The sequence below is a fragment of the Tasmannia lanceolata genome, unplaced genomic scaffold (assembly GCF_043159265.1).
Source record: "Tasmannia lanceolata isolate RefF3 unplaced genomic scaffold, GAP_Taslan_0.1 ptg000018l, whole genome shotgun sequence".
Taxonomy (NCBI): domain Eukaryota; kingdom Viridiplantae; phylum Streptophyta; class Magnoliopsida; order Canellales; family Winteraceae; genus Tasmannia; species Tasmannia lanceolata.
This window is the reverse complement of record NW_027518695.1, coordinates 64,237,060-64,264,819: the sequence shown is the minus strand read 5'-3', so window position 1 is coordinate 64,264,819 and position 27,760 is coordinate 64,237,060. Positions and strand designations below refer to the sequence as shown.

Sequence of the window (27,760 nt, the reverse complement as noted above, 5' to 3'; positions counted from 1 at the left end):
TGGGGAGGTGGCGGGAAGACTTTGGATCCACCTTCCACCTTTCCTTCTCTACATATATCTATGTTTAAGCATAGAGTGAAACTACAACCGAGCTTTTAGTTTGGAGAAAAACTTGTTAAAAATATGAGGGGTTTACACGCGTATAGTATTGTTGGGGTGTTGTTGTTTGTGAGTGTGTGTTGCTGCTTTTACGGGGGCCAAGCATGTTTGGAGGACGAGAGAAAAGCTCTCTTACAATTGAAAGACTCCATCAATGACTATTCAAATAATGCTACTTATTCTAGCTTGGAAGATTGGGTTGGAGAGGATTACTGTCAATGGGTGGGTGTATCATGCTCTAATTCTTCATCTCACGTGATAGGAATCGACCTTTACGGCTTAAGGGATCCTTCGTTTGGAGTGTGGTATCCTAACGCTACTCTGTTTGCTCAATTCAAAGAATTGGAGTCACTAGGTTTGATTTATAATCAGATCGGTGGATGGGTTATGGGAGAAGGTAATGCTCGTTTCCTCCAATTTTATAAAATCCTTCCTCAAATTGCATAAAAACCCTCAAGCAATTCAAAGATATTGATAGATGTTTAGCAAATCAGGTTTTTATTTTAGTTCAACAAATACCTAAAATGGATTCACCGTCTATTTATTTTTCTGGAATTTGAAAACAGCGGTATCCAACAATCATTACCGGCATGAGGCCCATATATTTTTTAGTATTATTATAAAGGGGGAGGAAATATAGTCATCAGCACATCACTCTCTCATCGTCTTTCCTTTTTGCAGGGTTCATTCAAATGAAAAACTTAAAGGAGTTGTCTCTTTGGGGCAATATGCTCAACCAAAGCAGCAAATCCTTGTCAGGTATCGAGTCTAGATCGAATTTTACAAACTCACACACATACAAAAATTCAAATAAATATTTAGTGGAATAATAGTCGATAGAATCATATTCTAACAACATGCCTTGGATGGAAATTGAATCACGTTTATGATTTGTATGAAACATCTTCTCTTCTTTTCTTCTTAGTTTTCTCATTTGTAAAAAGCTTTTTCACTATAATTTGCCCATTTCTTGCAGGATTATGTGGTTTGAAAAACCTACAATATTTGGATCTTAGCTACAACAATCTTGAGGCACTTCCATCGTGTCTGCTGAGCAATCTCTCTGCATTGGAAGGCTTGTCCTTATATTGGAATCACCTGAAAGGAGACTTACCTGGTATTCTGCATTTTTTCCATTTCATTTCTGTGTTTGTTGAAGCAGTGTGAAAAACCAAAGAGTAAATTTTCCATTTAGAATTAGTGATGTGGAACAGGTGAGTAGGAAACGGGTCTTAAGCTGAATAACTTTGATCTCTATGGACTGAGGTGTTTTAGGCAAAATTCAAGTTTAAACAACACACTCTATCTTGGAACAATGTTATGAATGAGGATTTATCAATAACAACTCAAAACCGATCGGCTGAAAAGAAAGACTTAAAACAGAACGTTAACTCAAACTCATTAAAGAACATGTTTCTAATTTTCTTAGCCTATAGATCGCTTAGGAAAAATGATCAGATCTGATCACTATGGATGCAGAACTGATTTAGTAGGTGAAAGCTATGGAGATTCCTTAATTTCTCTTCACACTCGTCATTTGAATATAGAGATAACATGAGATGGGAAAGACCCTTGCAGATTCAAAGTTGACTTGAAAGAAAAATTTTACAAGATTGGGACTGATTGAATTCAAAGAAATTCAAGATAAAGGAGATGAAATGGAGCACCTTACTCGGAAGGGATCTCTCACTACTTTTCCTCGGAGGGATTCTTCCACTCCTTAGAGCTTGACGCTCTACCCAACTCTTACCAAAACTTGCAATCTTACCTACGACAAATGAAACTCCTCTCCTCTATTTATAGAGGGAGAGAAGTCTACTAGAAGCTGCTGCCATCTTGTGACAGCTCAAGCCAGCTGGCTTGCTAAGGTGGCATGCCACATAGCTTCTTGTAAGGCTCCCAATCATGTGGTCCCTTCTTGCCCAAATGGCCCCCCTTCTCTAAGCTCCCAATTGAGTTACCCATGGTGCATTCTTGTGCTTTCAAAGCAGTCCCAATTCTTCATGACATCCTCTAGTTGCCACATGGCTGGTAATGTGGCAAACTTGTGGCCTCCAAAGCCTTTCAACCGATTATGCCCTACCATCCTTTCTACCCTATATTGCATCTCATATTACAGCAATGGCATTACTACATTTAACAAAAAAAAAAAAACTTAGCTATGCAACGTTGCGCAGGAGGATATTTTTCACACCCCATGTTTAATATTTCCACACCCCCTGTTTCCTCTTTATTTTAGGGCGTTGCGCAGGAACCTCCTGCGCAACGTTGCGCAACCAAGTTTTGTTCACCCCCTGTACACACAAAGGAAAGTAAAAATATGACTATTGTATGCTAAAAAGAAACCCGCACTCCTCGAACTCTCCCCCTTCAAAAGAGCATTCCCTCAAGCTCGCATCTTTCTCCAGGTAGACTCGACACAGGTTCTAGGTCTTTAGGGATTCCGTCCCCTTTGTTCGGCCAAGGAGGCAATGAATCCAATTCCCAGGTCAAAGACAAAGCTTTCTTTAGCAAGGCCCTTCGCCAGGGGCCGATCCGTGTCAACACCTTGCCTCGTTGCCAATGGTGTATCGTACCACCAGGCTACTTCTGATGGTGCCTTGGCTTTATCTCCATCTTGAATTTCAAGTAAGTTTTATGCCCCAAGGCTATCCTCATGAATCAAATGTTTCTGCCTTAATGATCTATCATGATCTAGAAAAGGATGGTGAAAGAAAAGCTCTATTAAGTCAAAATGGTCCCTTGTCATCTCAAAATCTAGGCCATCAACTGCCTACACCTCTGGGCACAATATGGTCGTCATTTGCAAATGCCATCGACTCTTCATCATCCTCTATGAAGTGTTCCTTGTATACACAACGTCAGACTGACAATCCTCCCAAATCTCAACTTGTGTACCACAATCCTCACAAATCTCACTTTGTGTGTCAAACTCCCCTGTCTCCACACAAGAATCTATCATCAACCTGCTCATATACACGCATCAATCGATGTAGATTGCCACTTTTAGATCAAATTGTCATGCTAGTTCCCAAAGGTTAGCGGAAAACTCTGAAGATCTGATCTTCAAGATTTGGATCTAAATGCAAAGCTTTCAAGAACAGTGATGAAGTTCGATCTACTCACTCTCCAGAAATGAGTTTTAGAATTCTGGTTAGGCTGAGGCTTCGCTATCACTATATCCTTTGTGAAATTAATGCTCTCGAATCTCTATACTGCTGCTCAGATTCTTCTAACCAAGGACTTTTGATTCTTTAGGATTCAGTTGTGTTTCAGTGTGGAAGCTGCAAAGCAATCTCAGTTTTGCAAGCTCCAGGTTAAAAGAAACTCCTCCAATGATTGTTCCTTAGTAAACTTGATTTGGCGCCTGACTCTGGAAAAATTGGGGCTTGATGATATATGGAATTGGGCTAGAAATCTATGGAAAATTCCGTCCCTAGCTAAACCGGGCATTCTTGGTCCTAATAAGATTCCCTTTATGTTTGAAAGTGGGGATATGGCTTTAAGGATTTTGAAGCTAGAAAAAAAGGCACACTGCACTTTCCTCCACTCTCTACCAGAGTGCAGCCTGGAACACAGTCAAGGGGAAAGGACAGTCTGGGTCAACTTCATCGGGATTCCCCTTCATGCATGGGCAACCTCGACAGTGGAGGCTTTGGGCAGCCTATTTGGGAAGGTCCTGGAAGTTAGAATAGAAGGAAGCCATGGTCAAGGTATGACCTTTGCGTCAGTGCATATCCTCACCTATGATTGGCACCTAATCAAACCTTTTGTCCATATCCGAATACATAATATCTATTTCAAGATAGGAGTAGAAATCTAGGCTCCTTTGCCCCCAAGTCACAGAAGCAGAGTATAAAAACACATTTATAAGCCCAAGAAATCTTCGGCCATGGTCTCCTCTTCCTTGGTAGATCCTCCCTTGGGGCCTTGCCTGGGAACTCTTAATCAGCCGCCGGCCGTTCTCAGTGATCTTGGGGTCTGTCCATCGGGTCAGTGGAAGCAGACCCTGGTCCAGAAATCAGTCATTGATGGCGATCTCGACCGGAACAGTGTTGGTGGACCCTCCGTAATCCAACTGGGCCGCTCTGATGTGTCAGACCCGTACAATTTGCACAGGCAGTTTTCAAATTTGAGATTTCAAATTCTCGAGTCTATTCGGAATGGGTCTTCTGAGGTAATTCCATTAGAAAATGGTTGTTTTCCTGGTGACATTGACCCATCACTATCAAAATCATCCTAGAAAGTCACTTATAGGAAGAAAGTGGATACTATCCCTAAGGAACCTGCTCCACCTACTGTAGATATTTCTGGGAAGCAGGGTCATTATGGCAGAAGAAATGTTAGGCACCGAACCTCGACTCATCTGAGTTGTGTAAATTCAGTCGCTAATAAAAAAGCAGAAAAGGTGCTTCGCATCCTTGCAAGGGTATTATTGGGCGTAAGTCGGCCTCAATTACAACTCTTTGAACATTTGAGACGTGCAAATTCTTGGAACAAATTTTTGGTCAACAAGCCTGGAAGAGAATTTTAACTTCTCCTTCTTTTAAGGCCTAGGGTATTTTAAGCATTCTGAGACATGGCGCTCTCAGGACGGAAATTATATGAAATTAGTAGTATCTAGACTTTGTATGGGGAAGCGTTTCTCTTGGATGAACCTAAGTACTTTTTGCACGGCGGCAGCTGGTATCATCCCCACCTACATTAATTGGGAGGCGGTAATTTCCTCGATAATGAGACCCTCTCCTATACCTTAGCAAGGAAGAAAACCAGGGTTGTATCTTTTGCTTCTACACGTTATGCATAAATTGTGGGGCCCATTTTTTGGCAGTTATGGGCTGTAGAGTATCCAACATAGTCTCTTGGGTTTCAAAGGAAAAGTAGAGGATCTCTTATTAGAAAGGACGGGAAAATGGAGCCAAGGCTGTCTACCACCCTGGAAGTTCTCACTTTCAAAAGGAGGAGGATGGAGATTATAGATTGCTCTTTGTGGATTGAGAGTCTATAGATGGTTAAACTCTGGAGGTATAATGAAAGCAAAGCCTCTACTGAATCACCCACTATTAGAGAGATTGCCAAACGCATTATCAAAAGACAATGGCATCAATTTAAGGAAGATTATATGCAAAATATTGAGGAGCTCTTTCCACTAACGGGCACTCGCAATGTCAAGGAAATTTGTTTGCCGATTTACAAACTCCCCTTCTTCAAGACCCGTTTGGAGGATGAGAAAATGGACCGGCAATACAGTTGAGAGGCGGATCGTCTTCTGTGCATCAGAAAGCTTGAAGAACTTATTGCTCTAAAATCGGATCTGATGGAGGAAGTTCCCACCGCATAGTTTGCCACTGTTTTCTTTTCCAAGGAAAAGGAATTGGAAAATGAAGTGGAGTTTCTATTGAGGGAACTTAGAAAGTGTATATAGGATAGGGAGTGTTTTAAGCCAATATAGATATAGTTAGGTTTCGGTGAATTGGCCTCATTTTGAAGCTTGGATGTTTTGAGAAAGTAAGGAGGAGAAAAGTCTCTGATGAAGGGGATTCTCAGGTGTTGTGGATGCAGAGTATGGAAGATTTCGGGTCATACTTTGCAGGCATTTTAATAGAATTTTGGAGAATATTGCACACCTGCAAGTATCTACGTAAGGGTTCAAGGAAGGGTTCTCATGATCTTCATTGAAGATCACAAAGATGTTGGTTGTTTCAACAAGGTTTCTCTATGAAGATCTTCTGAGTAGATAGCAGAAATTACATCTTTATTCTGTTTTATATGGGGATTTAGAGTGGACAGTAATGGGGGAAATGAACTGAATCTTTCTGTTAGGGACTGGGAGTATCTCATAGGTTCTCATACGATGTAATTTCATGCGGGACTCCTGGTCCCTCTCTTATGTAATTCTCGTATGATCTACCAATATATTTTGTCATCTTTCAAAAAACAGAGTGCCGGTGGTACTTTGTTTCTGTGTTCTTGTAGAATATAAGAAACAAGAGTTGAATCCTACAAGATCAAGTGGATTTGTTGTTTTGTAGAGATGTGAGAAGATAATAAGTATAGGATCCACAATACTTGTTGTTAACAGTTAGCACTCTGTATTCCATTAAGACGAATGATCAGTTTTCCCAAAGACGAATGAACTGCCATGAAGTAGTTTAACAACACAGTGGTTTCATTGCCTCCTAGATGACTCCTTTCTCCATTTCAATTCTGTTCAAGGAAGGCTTTCGAAATTTCATGAAAAACATGAATAGATTCATCCATTTTCTATTTGGATCTATTAGATCTTTATGAGGAAAGATCTCAGAGATGAAGTCCAGCAATGAAGGCAGAGAGGACCGAATTGATTGCACGTCCAGAACAAAGCGAAAAAGAACACTCAAGGATGTGGAATCAAACAAAGCGAAAAAGAACACTCAAGGATGTGGAATCAAACAGCGAGGCTCTCCTCCAATTGCTAAATCTCAATAACTCTAAGTCTCATGAAAACAAAGAGAATTCCTCAAGTATCCTAATAAGCTGCAGTTCGTGTGATGGGGATAGTTTTCCTGGTATGATCCAAGGAAAGAAAACAATGGAGGCAGAGCAATGTGTGATGCTCTGTTTTTTTATTCTGCGAATAAATTCAATGGAAAACTATAAAACTCTCAATGGACGGAATATGATCGACCAAAGAAGAAGGTCTTTGTCACTCATTGACGTGCTTGTCATGAGGCTTTCCATTTGAGTTGCTTGTGGAGTAATCTCATATTGACCTGAACTTAATCCACAATGCTAACAAGCAAATCATTAGATTATAAATTTCAATCAATTTGGGTTTGGGATCAATCAAAACAAGGGTGATCGTTGAACCATCGGGCTTACAAAATTTTCGCAAATTTGGTGGACTTTTCGATAATTTATGTGGAAATTTTGGTGGACATCTTTAAAATTTCAATGAGAATATTTAAAATTTGGGTGGAAATCTTGTAAATAAGCATGAAAATGAAATTTCGGAATTTCAGCGAAATTTCCGGGTAAAATAAATGACTCATTGTGAATTTTGTTTCTGTCTTGGCCGAAATCTGAAATTTCGGCCGAAATTTAAAACCATGCCGCTAGTCTGATGTCTTGGAAAGCAGCCCTCACTTGCGCTTTGTTAGATTCCTTGATACCAAAAGGCCGAGAGAAGGCTCGCTTAGTATACGCTTTGTTAGATTTCTTGATACCAAAAGGCCCAGAGAAGGCTCACTTAGTATCACCAATCTTGTATCTAATAAGGTCTCTGATGCCAGTTGGAACCGGGTTGCCAAAGCTAGAACCATTGAAATTTAGCTTCAAACAACCGGGGTGTGGGTGACATTTTAAGTATTTTTCATAGAAGTGATATAGAAATTTGTGTTAGTATCTAAGTCAAATAAAAAATGTGGAAAATTGATAATACCTCTTGCAATGATGATCATATTGACATTGCTTTATGATATGTGCTACTATTGAAAATGCTCCTATCTTCGAGTATTGTTGATCACTGGAATGATTTTGCAATATAGCCAAGTCGTGATGGTCAGATCAATAAAATCTTTGGCCTTACCTTTGGTATATCAAAGAAAAATCATTAGAAATCCTGAGATCTGAATATCTCTTGCTCCCATCAATCAGAAACCTATATTAATAAAAGAGATTAGGGTTAATCCTCCCAGTGAAACACAACTTCCTTCTTAAAGTTGAACTTCTAATAGATTTAATCTTTAATTTATCTAAAATCCATTTTAGCAAAAATCCTAAACACGGATTACTAAAAAATCTAAGTGGCAATGTCGGCTACCCTATTAGATCTCATGAGAGATTATTCCAGGATTCTCCCAGTGGTCCATATTGACACTTCTATGTTCTGGGTAAAAAAAGACCGGGCTTTGGACACTTTAAAATTTTGAAGTATGGGCATACATCATTTCCTTTAACAAATAATCTCTTTACTCTAGTCTTTTAGGGAAAATATACATTCATGTAAAGAGAACTAAATATATAGATCATGGCAGCAAATACCCAAATAATGAGCATTACATTCCATATATCACAGAAATAATGATTTCCTTTTATGTGTACTTAATGTGGTGCACTCTTTAGATGAGACTAACTAATATCCATTCCATTCCAACTTTATTTTGTGCTCGTGGTTAATCTTCCTTTGACTATATCCAAATGTATACACTTTACCTATGATACGAATCACCAAATTTAGTTTCAACATTAAATTTAAAAGTGTCTCGTAATCGTGATCAAACACTAAGGCCCTGTTTGTTTTAGATTTTGAGAATGGATTGTTAGTTCAAAACTGATTACTGGACTAAAAAATAAATGTAATTTTGAGTCCAATAATCAGTTTGGGACTCACGAACGATTCTTAAAATCCAAAACAAACAGGGCCCAAATGAACTAATCAATCCCATATGCTCTACATGCCTCTTATGTGATATGTATGGAAGCATTTTTTGTCACTTGGTATGCAACTATCATCACAATGTATATGTGCTTAACAGCCACCGAATGATCCCTAATGTTCACTCTAACAATATGATACTATACGTAATTATGCCTACTTTCATTGTCACCCTTCTTTCTTCTTAGAGAGGAAACCTACTGTAGAATTATCCCAATAAATAATATATAGCCTAGAGATATGAGTGCACGACTCCAAGCCTTGTGATAAAATTCTGCAACCATATAGCCCGTATCGCAGTCTTGTAGCATGGAACAAACTCTACCTCCATACTACAAGAAAAGATCTGACACTAATGCTTCATGTTTTCTATGAGATGAGATTTCCCTCCTTACACATAAGTAGGAGGACATACCCTAAAGTAGACTTCATATAATCGAGGTATTCAATTTATAAGAGAAAATTAGCAGGTTAGCCTTTTGTGACTGATCCTTAAAGAGAAAATTGCTCAAACAAAACCTCAAATGAGTCTTATGATCAAGCCTAGGGTCAACATCATGTCATACATAGGGACAAAGGTGTGGAATCAAGATCATTGATCTGGTGAAACATGATGAGGAAAACCCATACGGTTCTAGTCTCGCACCTAATGGACATCCCATTCACCCAATTAACTGCTATAAATAATTAAAAAGCTTTAGCTTCTGATAGGGAAAACCTTAACGAAGCCTAATACTCAAGTGCTAGTATCATTTAATCAAGGTTGGGCAAACAATAATGGGCCAGGTTTGTGTTCGCCAGTTAGTTAACGAAACAGATCACGTCCACAGGGCACAAGTGGCGGGCCCAGGATGTGAGCCTAGGAAGTGATATGTCTTCATGGATGCGAAGATTTGATAATGACTATTTATCTCGTAGACTATGAAAATATAATAATACAAAGTTAACCTTTTTTTATTGGAAACCTTAAAACGAGGGTTGGTTAAAGATCCTAGTATCATGTCTCCTGGCAAAAGTAACAAATTTTCCTTCAATTGTCTATTTGGTTTGAGCTAAAACAACATACTTTTGGTTTAAGGTGGGGTCCATTTTTTGGCTATCCATGTCATTCAACTCATGCTCATATGTTGGTAGATCAATGCTATTAAAAGGAATTTTATTCTTGGACAAATTATGCAAAAAAAGAAGAAAAAGGGAATAAAAGGGGAAGAAATGGAAAGTGGTTCCATTGGCCCACACATAATCAAAACTACTATTGAGGCATTTTATGTTAAACTTGGGGGCATTGATGCATGCAGGCATCATCGCAGGGAAGTTGGTGGTCATGAGAGTCACACCTTTGATTGATCTAATCCGTTTATTTCGTTAGCATTGCTTTGGATCTCCAAAAACCCAAGTGTCACTCCAAACGAACACTCCTAACATCTCACAATGTGTCTATCCAAAAGAAAACAAGGCCTAAGAATCATTTTTTAGCTTTTTTCTTATAAGTAATATAGAAATTTGATTTTTTTCCTTTGCATTGAAAGGAATTTGGTTTTTGGTAATAAATGAAATGTGCTCATACTTTTTTGTCTTCATCATTTTCTTGTAGGTTTATGCAGCTTGAAAAGACTGAAGACTCTAGATCTCACGCATAACCAACTTCATGATCGAAGTCTTCCATCATGTCTAGGAAACCTTTCGTCCCTGGAAGATTTAGATTTATCAATTAATAATCTTAGAAACCCAATTGGCATCTCAACAGGTACGGAGTGGCAATAGTATTTTTCTCATCCGAAATGTATGGAAGCCTAACTAATATCCGTTCCATTCCAACTTTAATTTGTGCTCGTGGTTAATCTTCCTTTGACTATATCCAAATGTGTGCACTTTACATATGATACGAATCACCAAATTTAGTTTCAACATTTTTTTTTAATGTTAGTTTCAACATTAAATTTAAAAGTCTCTTGTAATCGCGATCAAACACTAAGGTCCTGTTTGTTTTAGATTTTGAGAATGGATTGTGAGTTCAAAACTGATTACTGGACTAAAAATTAAAAGTAATTTTCAGTCCAATAATCAGTTTCGGACTCACAAACGATTCTTAAAATCCAAAACAAACAAGGCCTAAATGAACTTATCAATCCCATATGCTCTACATGCCCCTTATGTGATATGTATGGAAGCCTTTTTTATCACTTGGTATGCAACTATCATCACAATGTATATGTGCTTAACAGCCACCTGATGATCCCTAATGTTCTCTCTAACAATATGATACTATACGTAATTATGCCTACTTTCATTGTCACCCTTCTTTCTTCTTAGAGAGAAAACCTACTGTAGAATTATCCCATTAAATAACATATAGCCTAGAGATATAAGTGCACGACTCCATGCCTTGTGATAAATTCTGCAACCATAGTGCCCGTATCGCAGTCTTGTAGCACGGAACAAACTCTGCCTCCATACTACAAGAAAAGATCTGACATTAATGCTTCATTTTTCTATGAGATGAGATTTTCCCCCTTCCACATAAGTAGGAGGACATACCCTAAAGTAAACTTCATATAATCCAGGTATTGTTTTTATAAGAGAAAATTAGCAGGTTAGCCTTTTGTGACTAATCCTTAAACAAAATATCGCTAAAAAAAAACCTCAAATGAGTCATACGATCAAGCCTAGGGTCAACATCATGTCATTCATAGGGACAAGGGTGTGGAATCAAGAGGTTCTTTTCATGTCACACCTTTGATTGTCTAATCCGTTTATTACATCCACATTGCTTTAGATCTCCGAAAACCCAAGTGTCACTCCAAACGTACACTCTAGCATCTCACACCGTGTCTATCCAAAAGAAAACAAGGCCTAAGAACCACTTTGGTAAGGAATTTGCTTTTTGGTAATAAATGAAATGTGCTCATATTTTTTTGTCTTCATCATTTTCTTGTAGGTTTATGCAGCTTGAAGAGACTCAAGAGTCTAAATCTCTTGGGAAACCAACTTGATGATCGAAGTCTTCCATCATGTCTAGGAAACCTTTCGTCCCTGGAAGTTTTAATATTATCATCTAATAATCTTAGGAATCCACTTGGCATGTCAACAGGTACGGAGTGGCAATAGTATTTTCTCATCCGAAATGATGATGGTTAAATTAGTTTTTCTCTTCACTTTCACTTATCTCATAATTTCAATGATAAGATGATGCATATAATACGCTTTTGGTATAGGCCTTAGGGTATGTATGGATCTTCAGCAGTTGCACTTTTTTTCAATTTTCAAAAGGCAACTGATCACGGCACAAACTTGTTTTGACAATAGAGCAAACTCATCTTGTCCGCATGGATGGGAAGATCATATAATGACTGTCATAGGCCTATGAAAAATATAATAATTAAACGTTAACCTTTTTTTTCTTTTTGGAGAAACCATAAAAACGAGGATTGATTGATCAATAGGCTAGCATCATGTCTCTTGGCAAAAGTAACAAATTTTCCTTCCTTCAATTTTTAAAATAACACAAATACACATTAGATTAATTGTCTATTCGGTTTTAACAAAAACAACATATTTTTGTTGCAAGGTGGGGTCCATTGTTTGTTGGAAAGTTGCATTATTTTCCATCCACCGTAGCTTGCTTGGGTGGGAAGGCAAGAGGCAAAAAGAAAATCTACTTTTTTAGATTTTGGGGAAAACCTAAATACCAAAAGAGAGTGGGTTTTCTCTTGTGAGAAGGAAAGCAATAGAGGACGAGCGAGAGGCTTGGGGTGTGACGGCTATCCTAAGGGAGAGAGAGAAAAAGAGAGATAAGAAGAAGGAAGAAAAGGGTTTTTTCTTGGGTTTCTTTTTGGGTTCCTCTTGGGTTTTCTTTCGGGTTTTCTCGGATTTCCCTTGTATACGATCTTGGGTTTGAGAAGCGAGGAAAGAGTTGAGGGTTTTGGGTTTTGAGATTAATCCATTCTAATCCTTGTATTTTGTTTTTTCTCATAGTGGAAGATTGTGTTTCTTGCCCGTGGAGTAGGCTTGGCCGAACCACGTAAAATCTCGATTTTCATCTTGTGGCTTGTTTGGTTTATTTTACTTTTCTGTTTAATTTGTGCACGATCGGATCGGATTGCCCGGCGGATTTTCTTAACAAGTGGTATCAGAGCTCAGGTTGAGCAATCGTCGAGAGCGGGTGGAGTGATCGTGAGTGTCGTGGTTGGATCACGGTTAGAGCAATTTTTGGGGTAGAAAGATTGTCTACGAAAGATTCTTATTCGAGGTGAAGCGCTACACCGAGAAGTCAAAGTAATCTGAGATGATGGTAAAATTAAGTTCTACTCAGTTCAACATCGACAGATTTGAAGGAAATTGCAGTTTCACCATATGGCAGATGAGGGTGAAGGACATTCTAGTTCAACAGGGCCGTGCTAAGGCGTTGAAGGGAAATGATGGAAAGCCGGAGAAGATGACGGATGCAGAGTGGGAAGACATTGAGTCGAAGGCGGTCAGCACGATTCGACTCTGGCTGGCAGATAGCGTTATGTTTAACATTATGGAAGAAGAAGATGGGCCTAAATTATGGGAGAAGTTGGAAAAGCTTTATATGTCAAAAAGCTTGGCTAATCGGTTGTATCTGAAGCGACAATTGTATGGGTTGAAGATGTAGAAAGGCATGGATCTTCTGGAACACATTACGGTATTCAACGGGCTTGTGGGTCAACTCCACAAGGTTGATGAAAAGTTGAAGGAAGAAGACAAGGGCCTATTACTTCTTACTTCACTTCCTGATTCGTATGACAACTTGGTGACGACTTTATTGTATGGCAATGAAACGATAAAGTTGGAGCAAGTCACGTCGTCGCTCTTATCGAATGAGATGCGAAAGAATCATGTTCTTAGTGGAAGTGAAGAACACGGGTTGGTTGTTCATGATGGGAATCAAAGAGGAAGGTCGTCTGACAGGGGATCAGAAAAATGCAGGTCAAGAACTAGGGTCGGCGGAAAGGGTGTGCAATGTTACCATTGCAAGGAATATGGCCACATCAAGCAGGATTGTCCGAAGCGAGCTGACCAGGGGGACAATGGTCGTACAAGTATGGCGGTAGCGGTAACGGATGAGCAGGGTGAAGTGTTTGGAGACATTCTCACAGTCTCCTCAGGTAATCACACTTCTCATGATGAGTGGATTTTAGATTCAAGTTGCTCTGTTCATGTATGCTCCAGGAGGGAATATGTTGATACATTCTAGGAGACAAGGGCGGGTGTAGTGTCCTTGGGTGACAAGTTTACTTGTGACGTCATAGGAGTTGGAACGGTGAAGATCAAAATATTTGATGGAGTAGTTCGTACTTTGGGTGGTGTGACGTATGTTCCAAAGCTACGGAAGAATCTAGTATCTCTTGGCTGATTGGATTCCAGGGGTTGTAGTTTTTTAGCTGCAGGTGGAGCCATGAAAATCACACGCGGCTGTATGATTCTAATGAAAGGAGAGAAGTGTGGTGGATTATATCGTCTGGTGGGGACACGGTGACTAGTGTTCCTAAGATCTCGATGGTTAGTGGGAAACAGAGTGGTAACGCTTGCAAGCGTAGGGACTCTTTCGCAGTTGGTGCAGAGATGGGTTTCCAGGTTGCAGACGATTGTAAGAGGATGACAGTACCTGCGTTAGGGAGGATGGATCGAGATCCCTCTCTAAGGTTGACTGGGTGAGTCAACGGGTTGGCAGCTACACATGTGCATTGGCCATGTTGATCGAATCGGGAGGAGTCAGAACCATGGTGATTCGAGGGTGTGTAGTTGGTACTTCAGAAGGCCAATGGTGGTTTGCAGTAATAGCAGACCAGTGACAACATCAACAAAAAATCTTCAGGTGGCTGGGAAATAAGCCAAGGTGGAGATTGTTGGAAAGTTGCCTTATTTCCGACCCACCGTAGCTTGCTTGGGTGAGAAGGCAAGAGGCAAAAAGGAAAGCTATTTTTTTAGGTTTTGGGGAAAACCTAAATACCAAAAGAGAGTGGGTTATCTCTTGTGAGAATGAAAGCAAGAGAGGATGAGGGAGAGGCTTGGGGTGTGACGGCTACCCTAAGGGAGAGAGAGAAAAAGAGAGATAAGAAGAAGGAAGAAAAGGGTTTTTTCTTGAGTTCCCCTTGGGTTTTCTTTCGGGTTTTCTCGGATTTCTCGTGTACGATCTTGGGTTTGAGAAGCGAGGAAAGGGTTGCTGGTTTTGCGTTTTGAGTTTAATCCCCTGTAATCCTTGTATTTTGTTTTTTCTCATAGTGGAAGATCGTGTTTCTTGCCCATGGAGTAGGCTTGGCCGAACCACGTAAAATCTCGGTGTTCATTTTGTGGCTTGTTTGGTTTATTTACTTTTCCATTTAATTTGTGCACGATCGGATCGGATTGCCCGGCGGATTTTCTCAACAGTTTGGTTATCCAAGCCATTCAACTCATGCTCATATGCTGGTGGATCAATGCCATACAAAAAAGTTTTGTTTTTCTTGGATAAATTAGGCAAAAAAAGAGAAAAAGAAAAGGGAATAAATGGGGAAGAAATGGAAAGTGGGTCCATTGGTACGGCGATCAGAGGGTTAGGCCAAAACCGAAAGATTTTGGGTTCGATGGAGATCCAGGAACAAGGTGAACCGCAAGGAATCCTAGATCAATCACGGAGACCTCTCAAACGCAATTATATGTCCAAAACGACATTATTCCAAGTCAACAAAACTTAAATCTTAGGGTTTTTAAAGATTTTTTGGATGGGATCTTAGCTTGGATCACGATTTTCGGCCTCCAAGAATGGTCTCTCCACTTTCTCCCACACAAACACGTTCCTTTAGGGCACACGAACACACTCTTTTAGGGCTGTTGCACGATTAGATAAGGTTAAACTTTGGAAAAACAACCCAAAAGTTGTATTTTTAGGTGTTTAATATGAATTCCTAAACTAGGTTTTGCAGATAGACAAAAACACCCTCTTAAAGCTTTAGCTTTTATTAGAGAGGCATCAAAGAGGGCGAATTTATCACCGCCCTTTCTAATGTGATCAGAACCTTATGGGCCACCCCGTGAGGAAGTACAAGGTTAATGGTTATAATCACATTCATGGTCATGGCCCTTTTGGATTGCAGTAATTTTCTTAAAAAGTTTGGAAAAGAAATTTTTTATAAAATTTCTTCCTTTTCCATTGATTGATCAAGATTGGGAAAATGATAAAAGAGCCACTTTTGTGGCTGTCTGCTAAATCAACAGAATTGATGATGTCCACATGGCACAAGTGGGTCCAAAAAGTAATCGTAGGAAAAATAATAATCTAAGGGTGATTTTTCTAGCAATTTTCATATAAGTAATATAAAACATTGAGATTTTTCCCTTGCAGCGAGAGCAATTTATTGTTTTGTAATAAATGAAATGGGTTTTGGGTTTTTATGTCTTGATAATTTTTCTTGTAGGTTTATGTTTCTTGAATAGACTCACGCAACTAGAACTCGGATATAACAATCTTCGGAGTCTTCCATCATGTCTAGGCAACCTCTCCTCCCTTCAAACCCTGGATTTATCAACGAATAATCTGACATTCACATTTGCCGTCTCAACAGGTACGGGGCAATAGCAATCCCTCACCCAAACTGATGATGTGTGGAGTATGTTTTGACAGGATTTTATTATTTTTCTGTCATAGTACCCGCTTTAAGAAAAGTAAACTATACATTTATTTTAAAGAAAATAGCATCTGATCAAGATTGGGAAAATGATAAAGAGCCCATTTTTGTGGCTGTCAGCTAAATCAACAGAATTGATCAACTCCACATGGCCCAGAAAGTGATCAATAGGAAAAATATCTAAGGGTGATTTTTTTAGCATTTTTGATATAAGTAATATAAAGCTTTGAGATTTCTCCCTTGCATTGAGAGCAATTTATTGTTTAGTAATAAATGAAATGGGTTTTGGGTTTTTATGTCTTGATCATTTTTCTTGTAGGTTTATGTGGCTTGAAGAGACTCACGGAACTATATGTCCCCAATAACAGTCTTCACGATCAAAGTCTTCCATCATGTCTAGGCAACCTTTCCTCCCTTCAATCCCTGGATTTATCAGAGAATAATCTGACATTCACATTTGGCATCTCACCAGGTACGGGGCAGTAGCATTTCCTCACCCAAAATGATGATGTGTGAAGTATTTTTTACAGGATTTTGTTATTTTTCTGACATAATACTTCGCGCTTTAAGAAAAGTAAACTATACAGAGACAACCAATACAATGACTGGGCCATATCTTGTAGGTATATCATCTCCACATGTTTACAGGACTAATTATGTTATTACTTTAAGCGGTCATGCTTGGCCCTAGACCGGTCTGGATGAACTTCCTCCAGCCCCTCTAATAGCAAGGGTTGTGGAAATATCAAATCCATGTCTGAAAAAAAATAAACATGGCATTGATATTTACACACCCCTTGCTATTAGAGGGGCTGGAGGAAGTTCCTCCAGACCGGTCTGGAGCCAAGTTTTGTTCCATGGTTAGGATCAAGCTTAGGGTCAACATTAAGTTCTACATATGGTCAGGGGTGTAATCAAGACCGTTGATCAAGTGGACCATCATGAGGCAACCCGTATTGTCCAAGTCTTATGCCTAATGATATCCCATTCGTCAGATCAAGGCCTACAAATATCAAAGCTTTAGCTTCTTTTAACATAATCCTTAAAACAAGGCTTGATTGGTTAGTATCACCATATTTATTTAGCATCTTTCTTGTGAAAAAATAATAAAAAAGTTGAAAAAGGATGCGGAACTTCTTTCACGATTTTCTCAAACATAACGGAATGTTTTATCATTTTCCTAACAAGAGGGATATTTTTGTCTTAAAAAATAGTTATGACTGTAACGTTACACACATGACAAAGCATGATAACCTCCCTACATATTATTGTTATGTTATTCTACGTACTACACAGGCCTTTCTAGAAGTGTCTTTTTGACCTTTTTTTTTTTTTTTTTGAACTATGTGAAAATTTATTCCAAGCAGCCACAAAAAACACAAATAAACACCAACACAAGAAATCTTATGAAACTATGAGGGGAGAAAATAAAAAAACTCTAAAGTTGCATGATCTCCTTACAAGATGGAACGGGACATGGTGACCCTTCACGCGATCAAGTATCTCAAGTTCTCAACATTGAACTCTGAAATTCTCCATGGAGAGGGAGATCTACCATCCAGCCCATCGAGCCACCTGATAACAATTAGGGAGTCAAAGTTATCTTTTACCCTTTTTTGGCATGCTAATTGGATCCAAAATTTATAATTTTTTACAAAACCCGTCGAATCACATGTGCAACCTGAATAGGTTTAAAGGGAACACAGACAGTCTTACAGGATTGTGTCCATCTATCCCAACTAGTGCAAGAGTCCTTTTGTTCCCAACTGGCTAGCCGACATAGTTGTAAACAGTTTCTAAACAACCACTAGTCACCGAGAAACCAACCCTTGCCTTCATCAATAGCAGTCATCATAGGAAGATGGGCACCCTCTGCAGACATGGGATGATAGTCGGACTCCAACGTCTCCTTGTACTTTCTATTGATGCCAGAATCCAGACTCGAGACTAAGGTGTTACTTCGAAATGAACGAGGTTACGAACACCCTTTCTTGGCTCAAGTATCAATTTTCCTTCCATTAGTCAAATAACACACACAATTTCACAAAGGGAGGTCCGCAAACTCCGTAGCGGATGCTTTGGCAAAGACCGGAGTAAACCGTAACGATACCATTATTGGGGACACGGCTCTGGTGGGGGACCATACGTACATTGTAAACATTATCCTGAATATTGGGTAAATTTGTAATACTTAGTGTTTTGGGGACGTCTCATCCCCAGCACTTGTGTTTTGGGTATTAGTAAAATTCATTACCTTTTCAAAAAAAAGTCAAATAAAACAAATACACTTAGGCCACATTTGGATACCTCATGTTTTTGTATTTGGATTTGGATTTGAGTTTGGATACAAAATACATCAATCATCCTCATGCTCATGTTGTATGAATTCGATTGAGAGAGTTAGAGAAGGAGGGAGGGACGTGTGGCGCTTCTGCAGCAAGGTCGAGGAGCAGCGAGGGTGAAGGTAACTGCCACAAATATTGATTTCCAAATAAAGTCTTGCAGAACAGATTTGAAAATCGGATATTTTCACTGTTGCAGCTTTTTAAGAAATCTAAGGATCCGATCCAATTCCAAATCTCAACTGCAAATGTGAGAAATCCAAATCTAAATCTCATGGGTATCGAAATTTGGCCATAGGTCAATTGCCTTCATTGTAAGGCAGGGTCCATTGTTTGGCTATCCAATCCATTCAACAAAATATATAAAAAATATTTTTTATGGAGAAGATAAGCAAAAAAATGAAAAAGGGAAGAAATAGCGAATGGGACCCCGCCTTGGAGATTTGATGTATGAGGGCATCATCCAGAGGAAGTTAGTGGTCTTGAGGGTCCCACCTTTGATTGATCTTATCCATACATTTGATAGGTCTTACATTGAGTCAAGGTGTGAGAATATTATTTCCCAAAATATGACTATTTACATTTACACTAATAAATTGGAAAAAAGAAAAATAAAATTTTGTGAGAAACTTATTTTTCAACGAAGAATTTTATCTTGCCTCATAATCATACAATGGGGCCTCCTCATTATCATTTTGCGACATCAATCTAATTTTGTCACCATTTTCTCTCTCTTATTCTTACAGGGATTTGCAAACTAAAGAACTTAAGTTACTTGAATCTCAGGAGCAATTCAATTGAGGGTGGTATTCATCCATGTATGGAAGGCATGCATAACCTGCAAGAGCTTTATCTCTCTGACAATCGCTTTACAGGGAAGATTCCTTCATTCATTTTCAACAACCTAATGAAGATAAACATTATTGATCTTTCAAATAATCAGTTCATGGGTGTGTTCTCATTTTCTTGTTTTGCCAACCTCTCGCAGCTTTCAAATGTTGACCTTTCAAACAATATGCAATTAGTGGTCGAAACCCAACACCCAGCTTGGGTTCCTACTTTTCAACTCAGGTACTTGAGTTTAGAAAATTGCAGACTCAACCAACTGAGCACTCATACCATTCCTAGCTTCATCTCAACTCAGCTTAATTTATACCATTTAAATTTGGGTCATAACTCTCTTAAAGGGACCATCCCATCTTGGCTATTGTACAATACATCAGGCGAGACCTTGTTGTTGAGTGGTAACTTGTTCGAAGGCTTAATTCCTCAGTCTACCCACAATACTACATCATCTGTCAATTTTCTAGATATCTCTGAGAACAATCTGTCTGAGCCACTTCCAACAAACATCGGCACACTCTTCCCTCAATTGAATTACTTCAACCTATCCAAAAATATTTTGCAAGGTAGGATCCCATCATCCATGGGTCAAATAAAACATTTACAGGTATTGGATCTATCTAGCAACAACCTTTCGGGAGAAATGCCACATCAACTCAGCAAAAACTGTGCTCAACTGGTTTACCTAAACGTATCAAGTAATAGATTGCAAGGAGACGTTCTCCCAATTGATGCTATCTTGACACGATTGCAATATTTACTTGTCAGCAACAATAACTTCACTGGAATAATTCCATCTAGCCTGTTAAATAGCCCTGACCTGATGATTCTTGATATGCAAAAAAATACCCTATCTGATACTATTCCTAGTTGGTTATTCTCCCTACCAAAATTGGTATCAATTCTTTTAGGGCATAATTACTTTCGAGGACACATTCCAATACAACTGTGTCAACTAAGTAACCTCCATACCTTGGATCTCTCCAACAATTTTTTTTCTGGAAATATACCTTCTTGTCTCACCAACATAAGTTCATGGAAGAAAACAGATCAAATCCAAATTTCTTATGTTTATATGAATGTTACAACCTTTCATCCTAGGCCTTCAACTTCTTTCACCACAAAGGGTGTAACTTACTTTTACATGGGCCTTCCTTTTAGCTTGATGACTGGAATTGATTTGTCCATGAATCAATTGGAGGGTGATATTCCATTTCAAATAGGAGACTTGGGACAGCTTTACTCATTAAATCTTTCCAACAACCTGCTAACTGGCTATCTTCCACAATCCTTTCAAAACCTAAAAAGCTTGGAGAGTTTGGATCTTTCTCACAACAAGTTAGTTGGGAGAATCCCTTATGAATTATCTCAACTGGATTCACTTGGTGCTTTCTCCGTCGCCTACAACAACCTATCAGGTAAGATCCCTTATGAGAAAGCCCTTACCACATTTGGTAACGATAGCTACGTGGGAAATCCAAATCTTTGTGGACCACCACTAGAAAGAAATTGCTCCTTGGAAATCCCTTCACAACCTCCTAGAGATGAGGAAAAAAATTCTAGGGTTCATGATAATCCTGTGATTTTCTACTCATTCGTGGGAATGTCATATGGTTTGGGATTTTGGGGAGTCATCGGCTTTCTCATCCTCAACAAAAATGGGAGGCATAAATACTTCAGAGTTATGGATGCATATATTGACCGGTCAATTGAGAAGCTCTCAGAATTCCGTAGTTACTTGAAAATTTGTTGTTTCAAATAATGGTACAATTTTCCTTTAGTTGTAATGCAAAATGATTGTTAGAACTAATAATAAGCTTTATCTTGAGTTTTAAGTTAATAATTTGATATTTTTGAAATGAATGGCTTATGACCACAAAGATCAAACCGCTCACCCAAAGCAAGATCACTCCATATCAACAATTATATGGTTGGGATGGCACAAAAAAAAAACTGCTTGAACTTTTAATAAATTATTGTTAGATAATCATCACCTGCATTGTGAGGATCTCCCAGATTGTGTTGGTTGTTCCTAGCAATCTCTTTAGACTAGAACATCCTCTTAGAGTGATACCTGAGATATCTTCACTATATATATAGACATTTTACTAAGTAATTACTCAAAGTTTTTGAATTCTGGATGAATGGTAGTTTAAAAACTATTGACCCAGGAGGCGTGTCTCACGGTTCGAAAGACCATTTTATCATCTTCTTCTCATATAATTCTTCCTATATTTTCATCTCCTGCAATTGTGTTTGTTGCACCACCGACTACCAATGAAATCCGGAAGTGGAAGAAGAGGAGGAAATAGTAATATGTAGCTAATGGGTGCATATATCTAGTCCTAGACAATAAACAATTGACATTTAGTTTTTTTGTTTTAAAGTAGAAATTTTGAAAAAATAAAATTTGGTACTTTCTTTTGATAGGGCTTTATAAACCTTGTAAAAATTTCTTTTGATAGAGCTCAATTTCCTCATATAAAATTTTTTCAAGTATGAAGAAAAGATCACTGTGTAAAATAGGGCTTTAGAAACCTTGTTCTCATCATGTTCCACAAATTGCCAAATCCAATGTGGATGTTGTGTGTCAGATATATCGACTGATTATATATGGCACATCATACACACTAAAGAGAGATAATATATGGTGAAAACATGGCCCCATGTATGATCTATCATCACACTCAAAAGTAGCTTCATATCACATAATACATATCTATAACAAAAAATATGGAATACCTTGCTCAAAACCTTCTACTATATAGTTAATCCATATAACACAAACTCATCAAGATATATATCATTTACCTTAGTCATTGGAATATAGAAAAGGGAGATGATAAATTCGCACACCCTATAGGATGATTCGCACCCATTTAAGGTGAATTGACATCAAAAAGTGTCAAAAAGCATAAACAAGCATCGGCCTTTAATGCTTTTTGACGTCAATTCACGTTAAAGGGTTTGAATAATCCTACAGGGGGTGTGAATTTATCATCATCCCATAGTAAATCCATAAAATATGGCAAAATGGTTGAGGTCAAACTGTTAACTACCTATAGCCATCATAATATAGTATATCCACAACTGCACAAGATAACCTAGAGGCCGGCAGTTCAATCCCAGCTTACCTATCGAAAAAAGGAAAGTAATAAGCTTTGCTTGCTTATGAAAGCTTTCTAAAACTTCCAGAAGACTTCAAGCTCTTGCTAGCAGACTTGAAATCCTTTAGGCCCTATTTAGATGGCAAGAATTTTGAGGAAAAGTTTGGAAAGGAAAAATATTTCAAAGATTTCCTACTTGTTTTACACATGAAAAAGCTAATTGGAACCACCACTATTCAAATTTTATTAAGAGGAACTTACAATTTATAATAATATCCTTCCAAATTAACCATAATCATATCATTTCCATCTAAATTGTGGAAAGAAGAAAATTTTCCAAGAAAGTTTTTTCCATCTGAAATTTTTTTCTTGCAATTCAAACAAGGCCTTAAGGTAGACCTAAAAAGGAATCTTAATGACTAGCTTAATACATTCCCAAGGAGGACTTCAAGGCACCTAAAAAATACAACACTTGCAAAAGACTGGCATAAGTCTGCTAACTAATGCTTGTTGTTGAAGGGTCAGAAATGCTACACGCTCTAACACCAGACAGTATTACTAAAGGGATATTCCGAATCAAACCATATGAAATGAAGAATCCTGATCCTGGAGAGCTCAAGATTAATATCAAAGGAGCTGGAATTGGTGGAATTCTTCAAGACGATGAAAGAATGATTCTTGGTTTATTCTCCATTGAAGTCGTGCAAGAACAGTTTTTTGGACAAGGGCTCTCATCCATTTTCATGGGAGTGAAAATGGTGCAAAATTGGGGAACCCCAAATCTATAGATTGGAGCTGATTAATTATTTGTAGTAGATGTAATTATGGGGAAAATCCAAGCCCCCATGGAAAATATCCCAATGATAACCCACATTCGAGAAATCATCAACACTTTCAGAGCATGGTGCATAACTCACGTGTCGACGGAAGCAAACTCAGCCACAGACTTCCTCTCAAAGTGAGGTTGCCCATGCAAGGGAGAAGATATCCATCTTCGCCTCATCCCTCCAATACTCATGGAAATAATCCAGTCAAATAGGGAAAGAAAATTGTACTCTTGTTTGTAATTTGTTCTCTAGTTTCATCTGTTCTTCTTGTATTCTTTCCTTCTATTCAATGCACTGGTAGGGGTTCCGCCAAACCCCAGCTCACCCATAAAAAAAAATCTAGTTACAATTCATTGTGGCTATCCATTCCTTATCCAGTATGGTTTTCTTAGTGTGGAGATCCACACCTAAGACATACTTTCATTGTAGTTATCCACACTAGCACATATGATAGCCATCCTCACTAGCTTAGCTTTTCTCACTGAATCCATCCGCACTTTATAAAATACTAAGTGTAGGTGTTCACACTATCGTAAATGTTCGGTGTGATTATCCATACTAATAACATTTTAAGTATAACTATTCACTATAGTACATATTTTCATTATGATTATTCACATTTATGGGGTTTTCTTTTTTAAATGTAGTTTTCTACACTTATAGTGAAAATTTTACTGCCTATAAGGTCCTACTTGTAATTGAAAATGAGCATGAGCTTTAGGATTATACTAATAAACAGTGGAAATGAAGTAATTGATCGCAAGAAAGTAATGTAAGAATCAAATGGTAAAGAAGTGGCTTATCGACTGAGTTGAGGCATGAATATGAATCTGCTATCCATAAGGCAAATATTGCCCTCATAAATGACTAATCGATAGTACATATGGGATCTCCAATGTATGTCTCCAGGATACAACGACTCCGCTCCAGGATTGTGCATTCACACAGCCTGGATGCCTTGAGAAAATGATTATGTTTGCCATGATAAAAAAAATACAACAGAAAAGGGACCAAACTTTACAGGAGAAGAAGGGAGAGAACAAACATATTCTAAAATAACTTTTACGTATTCTCGATCGAATATTTCAAAAAGTTAAAGAGACGCAATTAATGAAAAGTTATGTTGAAAACTGTTTTGAAATGTTTTCATAACGATAGCTTATGCTAAACTAACCTAGCCTGGCCCGGCCCGGCTCGGAAAACTCGCTACTCAAGCCCCGGAATGATATTCCAAATCAAAGTAATTGAAAACATGCTACCCAAGCCCCGGAAAATGCACTACCCTTGGAGACGATGTGCCCCCTTCTGCATTGGGTTGATCGGCGTTCAGCTCCCAAGATACAACGATCCATTGGGTCTCTTCCGAAATCGATCTGTAGGGATGCGGGTAGAACTCACCCTTAAAAGCTAGCCATTAAGGAGAGGGTGCCCATTCCCTTATAAAGCCCATCCACATCTATTACACTTCTGATGTGGGATCTTTGGTTTCACGTGGATCCCCCAACAATCTCCCCCTCCATGTGGAGACAACGTGGGAACTACGAGATCTTCCCGGAGGGATATTTTACCATTCTCGGAGGCATACTGGGGTTATTGAGATCTTCCCTGAGGGTTTTCCGTCCTCAGAGGCTCACCAAGGTTACCACGGCCTAGCATTGATACCACTGGTTGTTTGACATGGTATCAGATGCAAGGGTTCCGAGTTCAAACCTTCTTGATAACAAAAATCCATATGCAATGGCCAAATCCAAAAGAGAGGACACATGTGCCACATGTAGGCCAACCCAACCCTAAAAGAGGGGCCACAAGTGAGGGGTGTGTTAAAGTATAAAAGATTAAATAATGCCTTCTCCAGCCTCTTAAGCTTTTGAAGCAACTGGTTGTTTGACACGATCCCTCGAACTCGTCACCACCTGTGTCACAAAAGATGATAAAAGATGTAACCAAAAATAACTCAATGGAGTTTCTGGAGAAGAAAACAGATAGCTTTTATAGAGATGAAGAGACCTCACCAGAAAGTGGTCCTTCTCCCATTTTGAGATTGTCGAAAGAGAGATTTTGTAGGGAAGAACAGACATGAAACATCTCCACCCCTCCTAAAAGCCCTCTTAACGTTTCCACTTTCCCACATTTATAGGTTTTAATGTCTCCCACCGTTTCAACCCATAAAAAGTAGGTAGTAAATAAATTCTTTTGATTTCTTTAAACATTGAGAAACATTAAAACCAAAATGTCACAGAAATCTAGCATGTAAACGAAGCAGAAGTGGGTCTTGATAAATGTCTTTAAAAGGGAGAATAAAAGGGAAATGATAAATGCACCCCTTTTCATCCCTTGGGACACCCGGCTAGAGTGTATCTATGACTACAAAGGGACTGATGTACTTCATATTTAAGGAATGAAGTGACCTGATTGCCACGCACAATGCAACTGGGTGTCTTAAGCGATGGAAAGGGGCGCATTTATCATTTCCCGAATAAAAGTGTCTTTCATTTTAGCATTTTCCATTCCCATTTAGGCCTTGTTTGGATAGCAAATTTTTTTCGGAAAAGTATGGAAAGGAAAAATATTTCAAAAAATTCCAAATTTTTTTTTACACAAACCAGCCCTATTCAATTTTTACGGGGCCCTCAATTTCTGATAGTATCCCTCTAAATTAACCAAACAGGGTCATAGAAAAGAAACGAATTGAAGAAAAAATTTTCATTCGGAAATATTTTTATTGCAATCCAAACAGGGTTTCAATGCTGGGCATCTTTCGCATGTGTATTTATTTTCGATTGAGCAGGATTTGGTGAAGTTTTATTTCATTTACTTACATTTGCCTTGTACTTTCCTAAATGAAGTGTTCTTTACCTACATGTATCAGAATATGTAGGTCCTACCCATATCATTTAATTTGGACCATGTAACAGATCAATACACTCACAAAATCTTAACTATTTATAAAAAGGCGGCCCATTGCACGAGGCTGCCGCTATTGCGGGGTCTGGGTAGGGCTAGATGTATGCAGCCTTACCCCTGCTTTGCAGAGAGGCTGTTTCCGTGACTCGAACCTGTGACCACTAATGGAGCAACCTTACCATTGGACCAAGAATCTTAACTATTTCTGCAAATGTATTTTTTCATCATTATTTCTTCTGTTCTTTTCTTGATCATTAATGTCCAGGATCTGGACCTGATGTACGATGATTAGCTGTGTGTTTTCTGCATGGTTGTAGATCAAGGTGGGCCTATGATGATTTGATGAGTGATTGAGAAGATGGTGTTGTATATATGAGAGATTTTCCCCACTTTTGTAGTTTCCTTTGGATCCCATGCCTGCAACATTGCCTCATGTCGGATGGGGATCAAAATGGTGGATTGGAAATGACCTTTTGTGTCCTTAAATGGGAAGTGATATATTCACCCCCTTTTCTTCCTCGGGCCACCCCTCTAGTGTATTTATGACTACTCTTTTCAACAGGGGTGGCCAGTGAAGAAAAAGGGGCTAGATATAATTTCCCTTCAAAAAGAGAATGTGGAATACACAATTGCTAATTAGTGGGACCACCACCCACGAATGTAAGGTGGGAAACTTGGTGGGTAGTGTGATTCAGATGGTCATCTGCAGTGTATAACACGACATAGATATGGATAATTGAAATGGAGATTAAGAGACCTTTCATTGAAATTGTTGGTAATCTTTTGGAGTATATATGGGAAATGATACTTTTTCCATTCTTTTCTAATATTTTCACCCATTTTCGTTTATCTTTTCCTAAAAAAGATGGCATTTCCAAACTTTGTTTGATTTTTGAAGGAAACAAAAGGAAGGAACAAAAATGCAAGAAAACCGAGTAAGAAATATGCCACCAAACCAATACTCAATTCGTGGTAGAGTAATTGTATTGTCAATGTGTTTCATTTGGGCACACCTCATTGTGTGACAATGGGGCATGCCCCACTAGGACATAGTGGGTGCCAACTTAGGTTGATCTAAATCGCCCATTTCATGTTGTGACAAATTGTAACGGTGGATGAACAAAGTGACTCTTTAGAACAAAGAATCATAATAGGAGAGAAAGAGAGGTAGGCAAGGCACAGCGAAACTTTCTCTTATAGATTCTTTTTCTCCACTTATGAAGGTGGCTACACAAAAACAAGTCCCAAGAAAATTGTTGGGGTTCCACGCAAAAGCAAAATAGTCCCACATCGGTTAAGTAAGATGGATGGGGATGGGTTATAAGGAATGGGTACCCTCCCTCTAACAGCTAGCTTTTAGGGGCGAGTTCTACCCTGTTAAATTCCCTACAGATGGTTTGCTTCCGAGGGCGGGAATGTCCCTCGGAGAAGATCTCTGAAACCCCAGTTTGCCTTGAGGGCGGGAATGTCCCTCGAGGAAGATCTCGGAAACCCCGGTGTAATATCTTGTGGTTCCCACGTTGCCACCACATGGACGGGCGAGATTGTCCACCTTGCTTCCGCGTGGACAGGGAGTTGTTGGGGTTCCACGCAA

The 27,760-nt window shown here is 38.8% G+C and overlaps 1 protein-coding gene across 4 annotated transcripts; it reads left to right on the top strand.

The window, feature by feature from the left end:
• On the top strand, positions 1-26,931 carry LOC143850807 (cuscuta receptor 1-like). Of its 4 annotated transcripts, none has more exons than XM_077360064.1 (8): positions 1-496; positions 781-858; positions 1,076-1,216; positions 10,110-10,262; positions 11,454-11,606; positions 15,934-16,080; positions 16,463-16,615; positions 22,955-23,579. In XM_077360064.1, exons 1-8 carry the CDS (start codon positions 124-126, stop codon positions 23,221-23,223), a joined length of 1,467 nt encoding a protein of 488 aa, XP_077216179.1. In that variant the 5' UTR covers positions 1-123; the 3' UTR covers positions 23,224-23,579. The 4 variants fall into 4 exon arrangements, with proteins under 4 accessions (XP_077216179.1, XP_077216178.1, XP_077216180.1 ...); XM_077360063.1 differs by lacking the exon at positions 22,955-23,579 and adding an exon at positions 19,232-21,176 and having other exon boundaries at positions 3-496; XM_077360065.1 differs by lacking the exon at positions 22,955-23,579 and adding an exon at positions 19,272-19,538 and having other exon boundaries at positions 4-496.
• Positions 26,932-27,760: the final 829 nt, after the last annotated feature.

Coding starts and splice junctions, on each gene's coding strand:
- LOC143850807 (XM_077360063.1), top strand. CDS start 124: ATGAGGGGTTTACACGCGTATAGTATTGTTGGGGTGTTGTTGTTTGTG. Junction 497..780: donor TGGATGGGTTATGGGAGAAG/GTAATGCTCGTT, acceptor TCCTTTTTGCAG/GGTTCATTCAAATGAAAAAC. Junction 859..1,075: donor AAGCAGCAAATCCTTGTCAG/GTATCGAGTCTA, acceptor CATTTCTTGCAG/GATTATGTGGTTTGAAAAAC.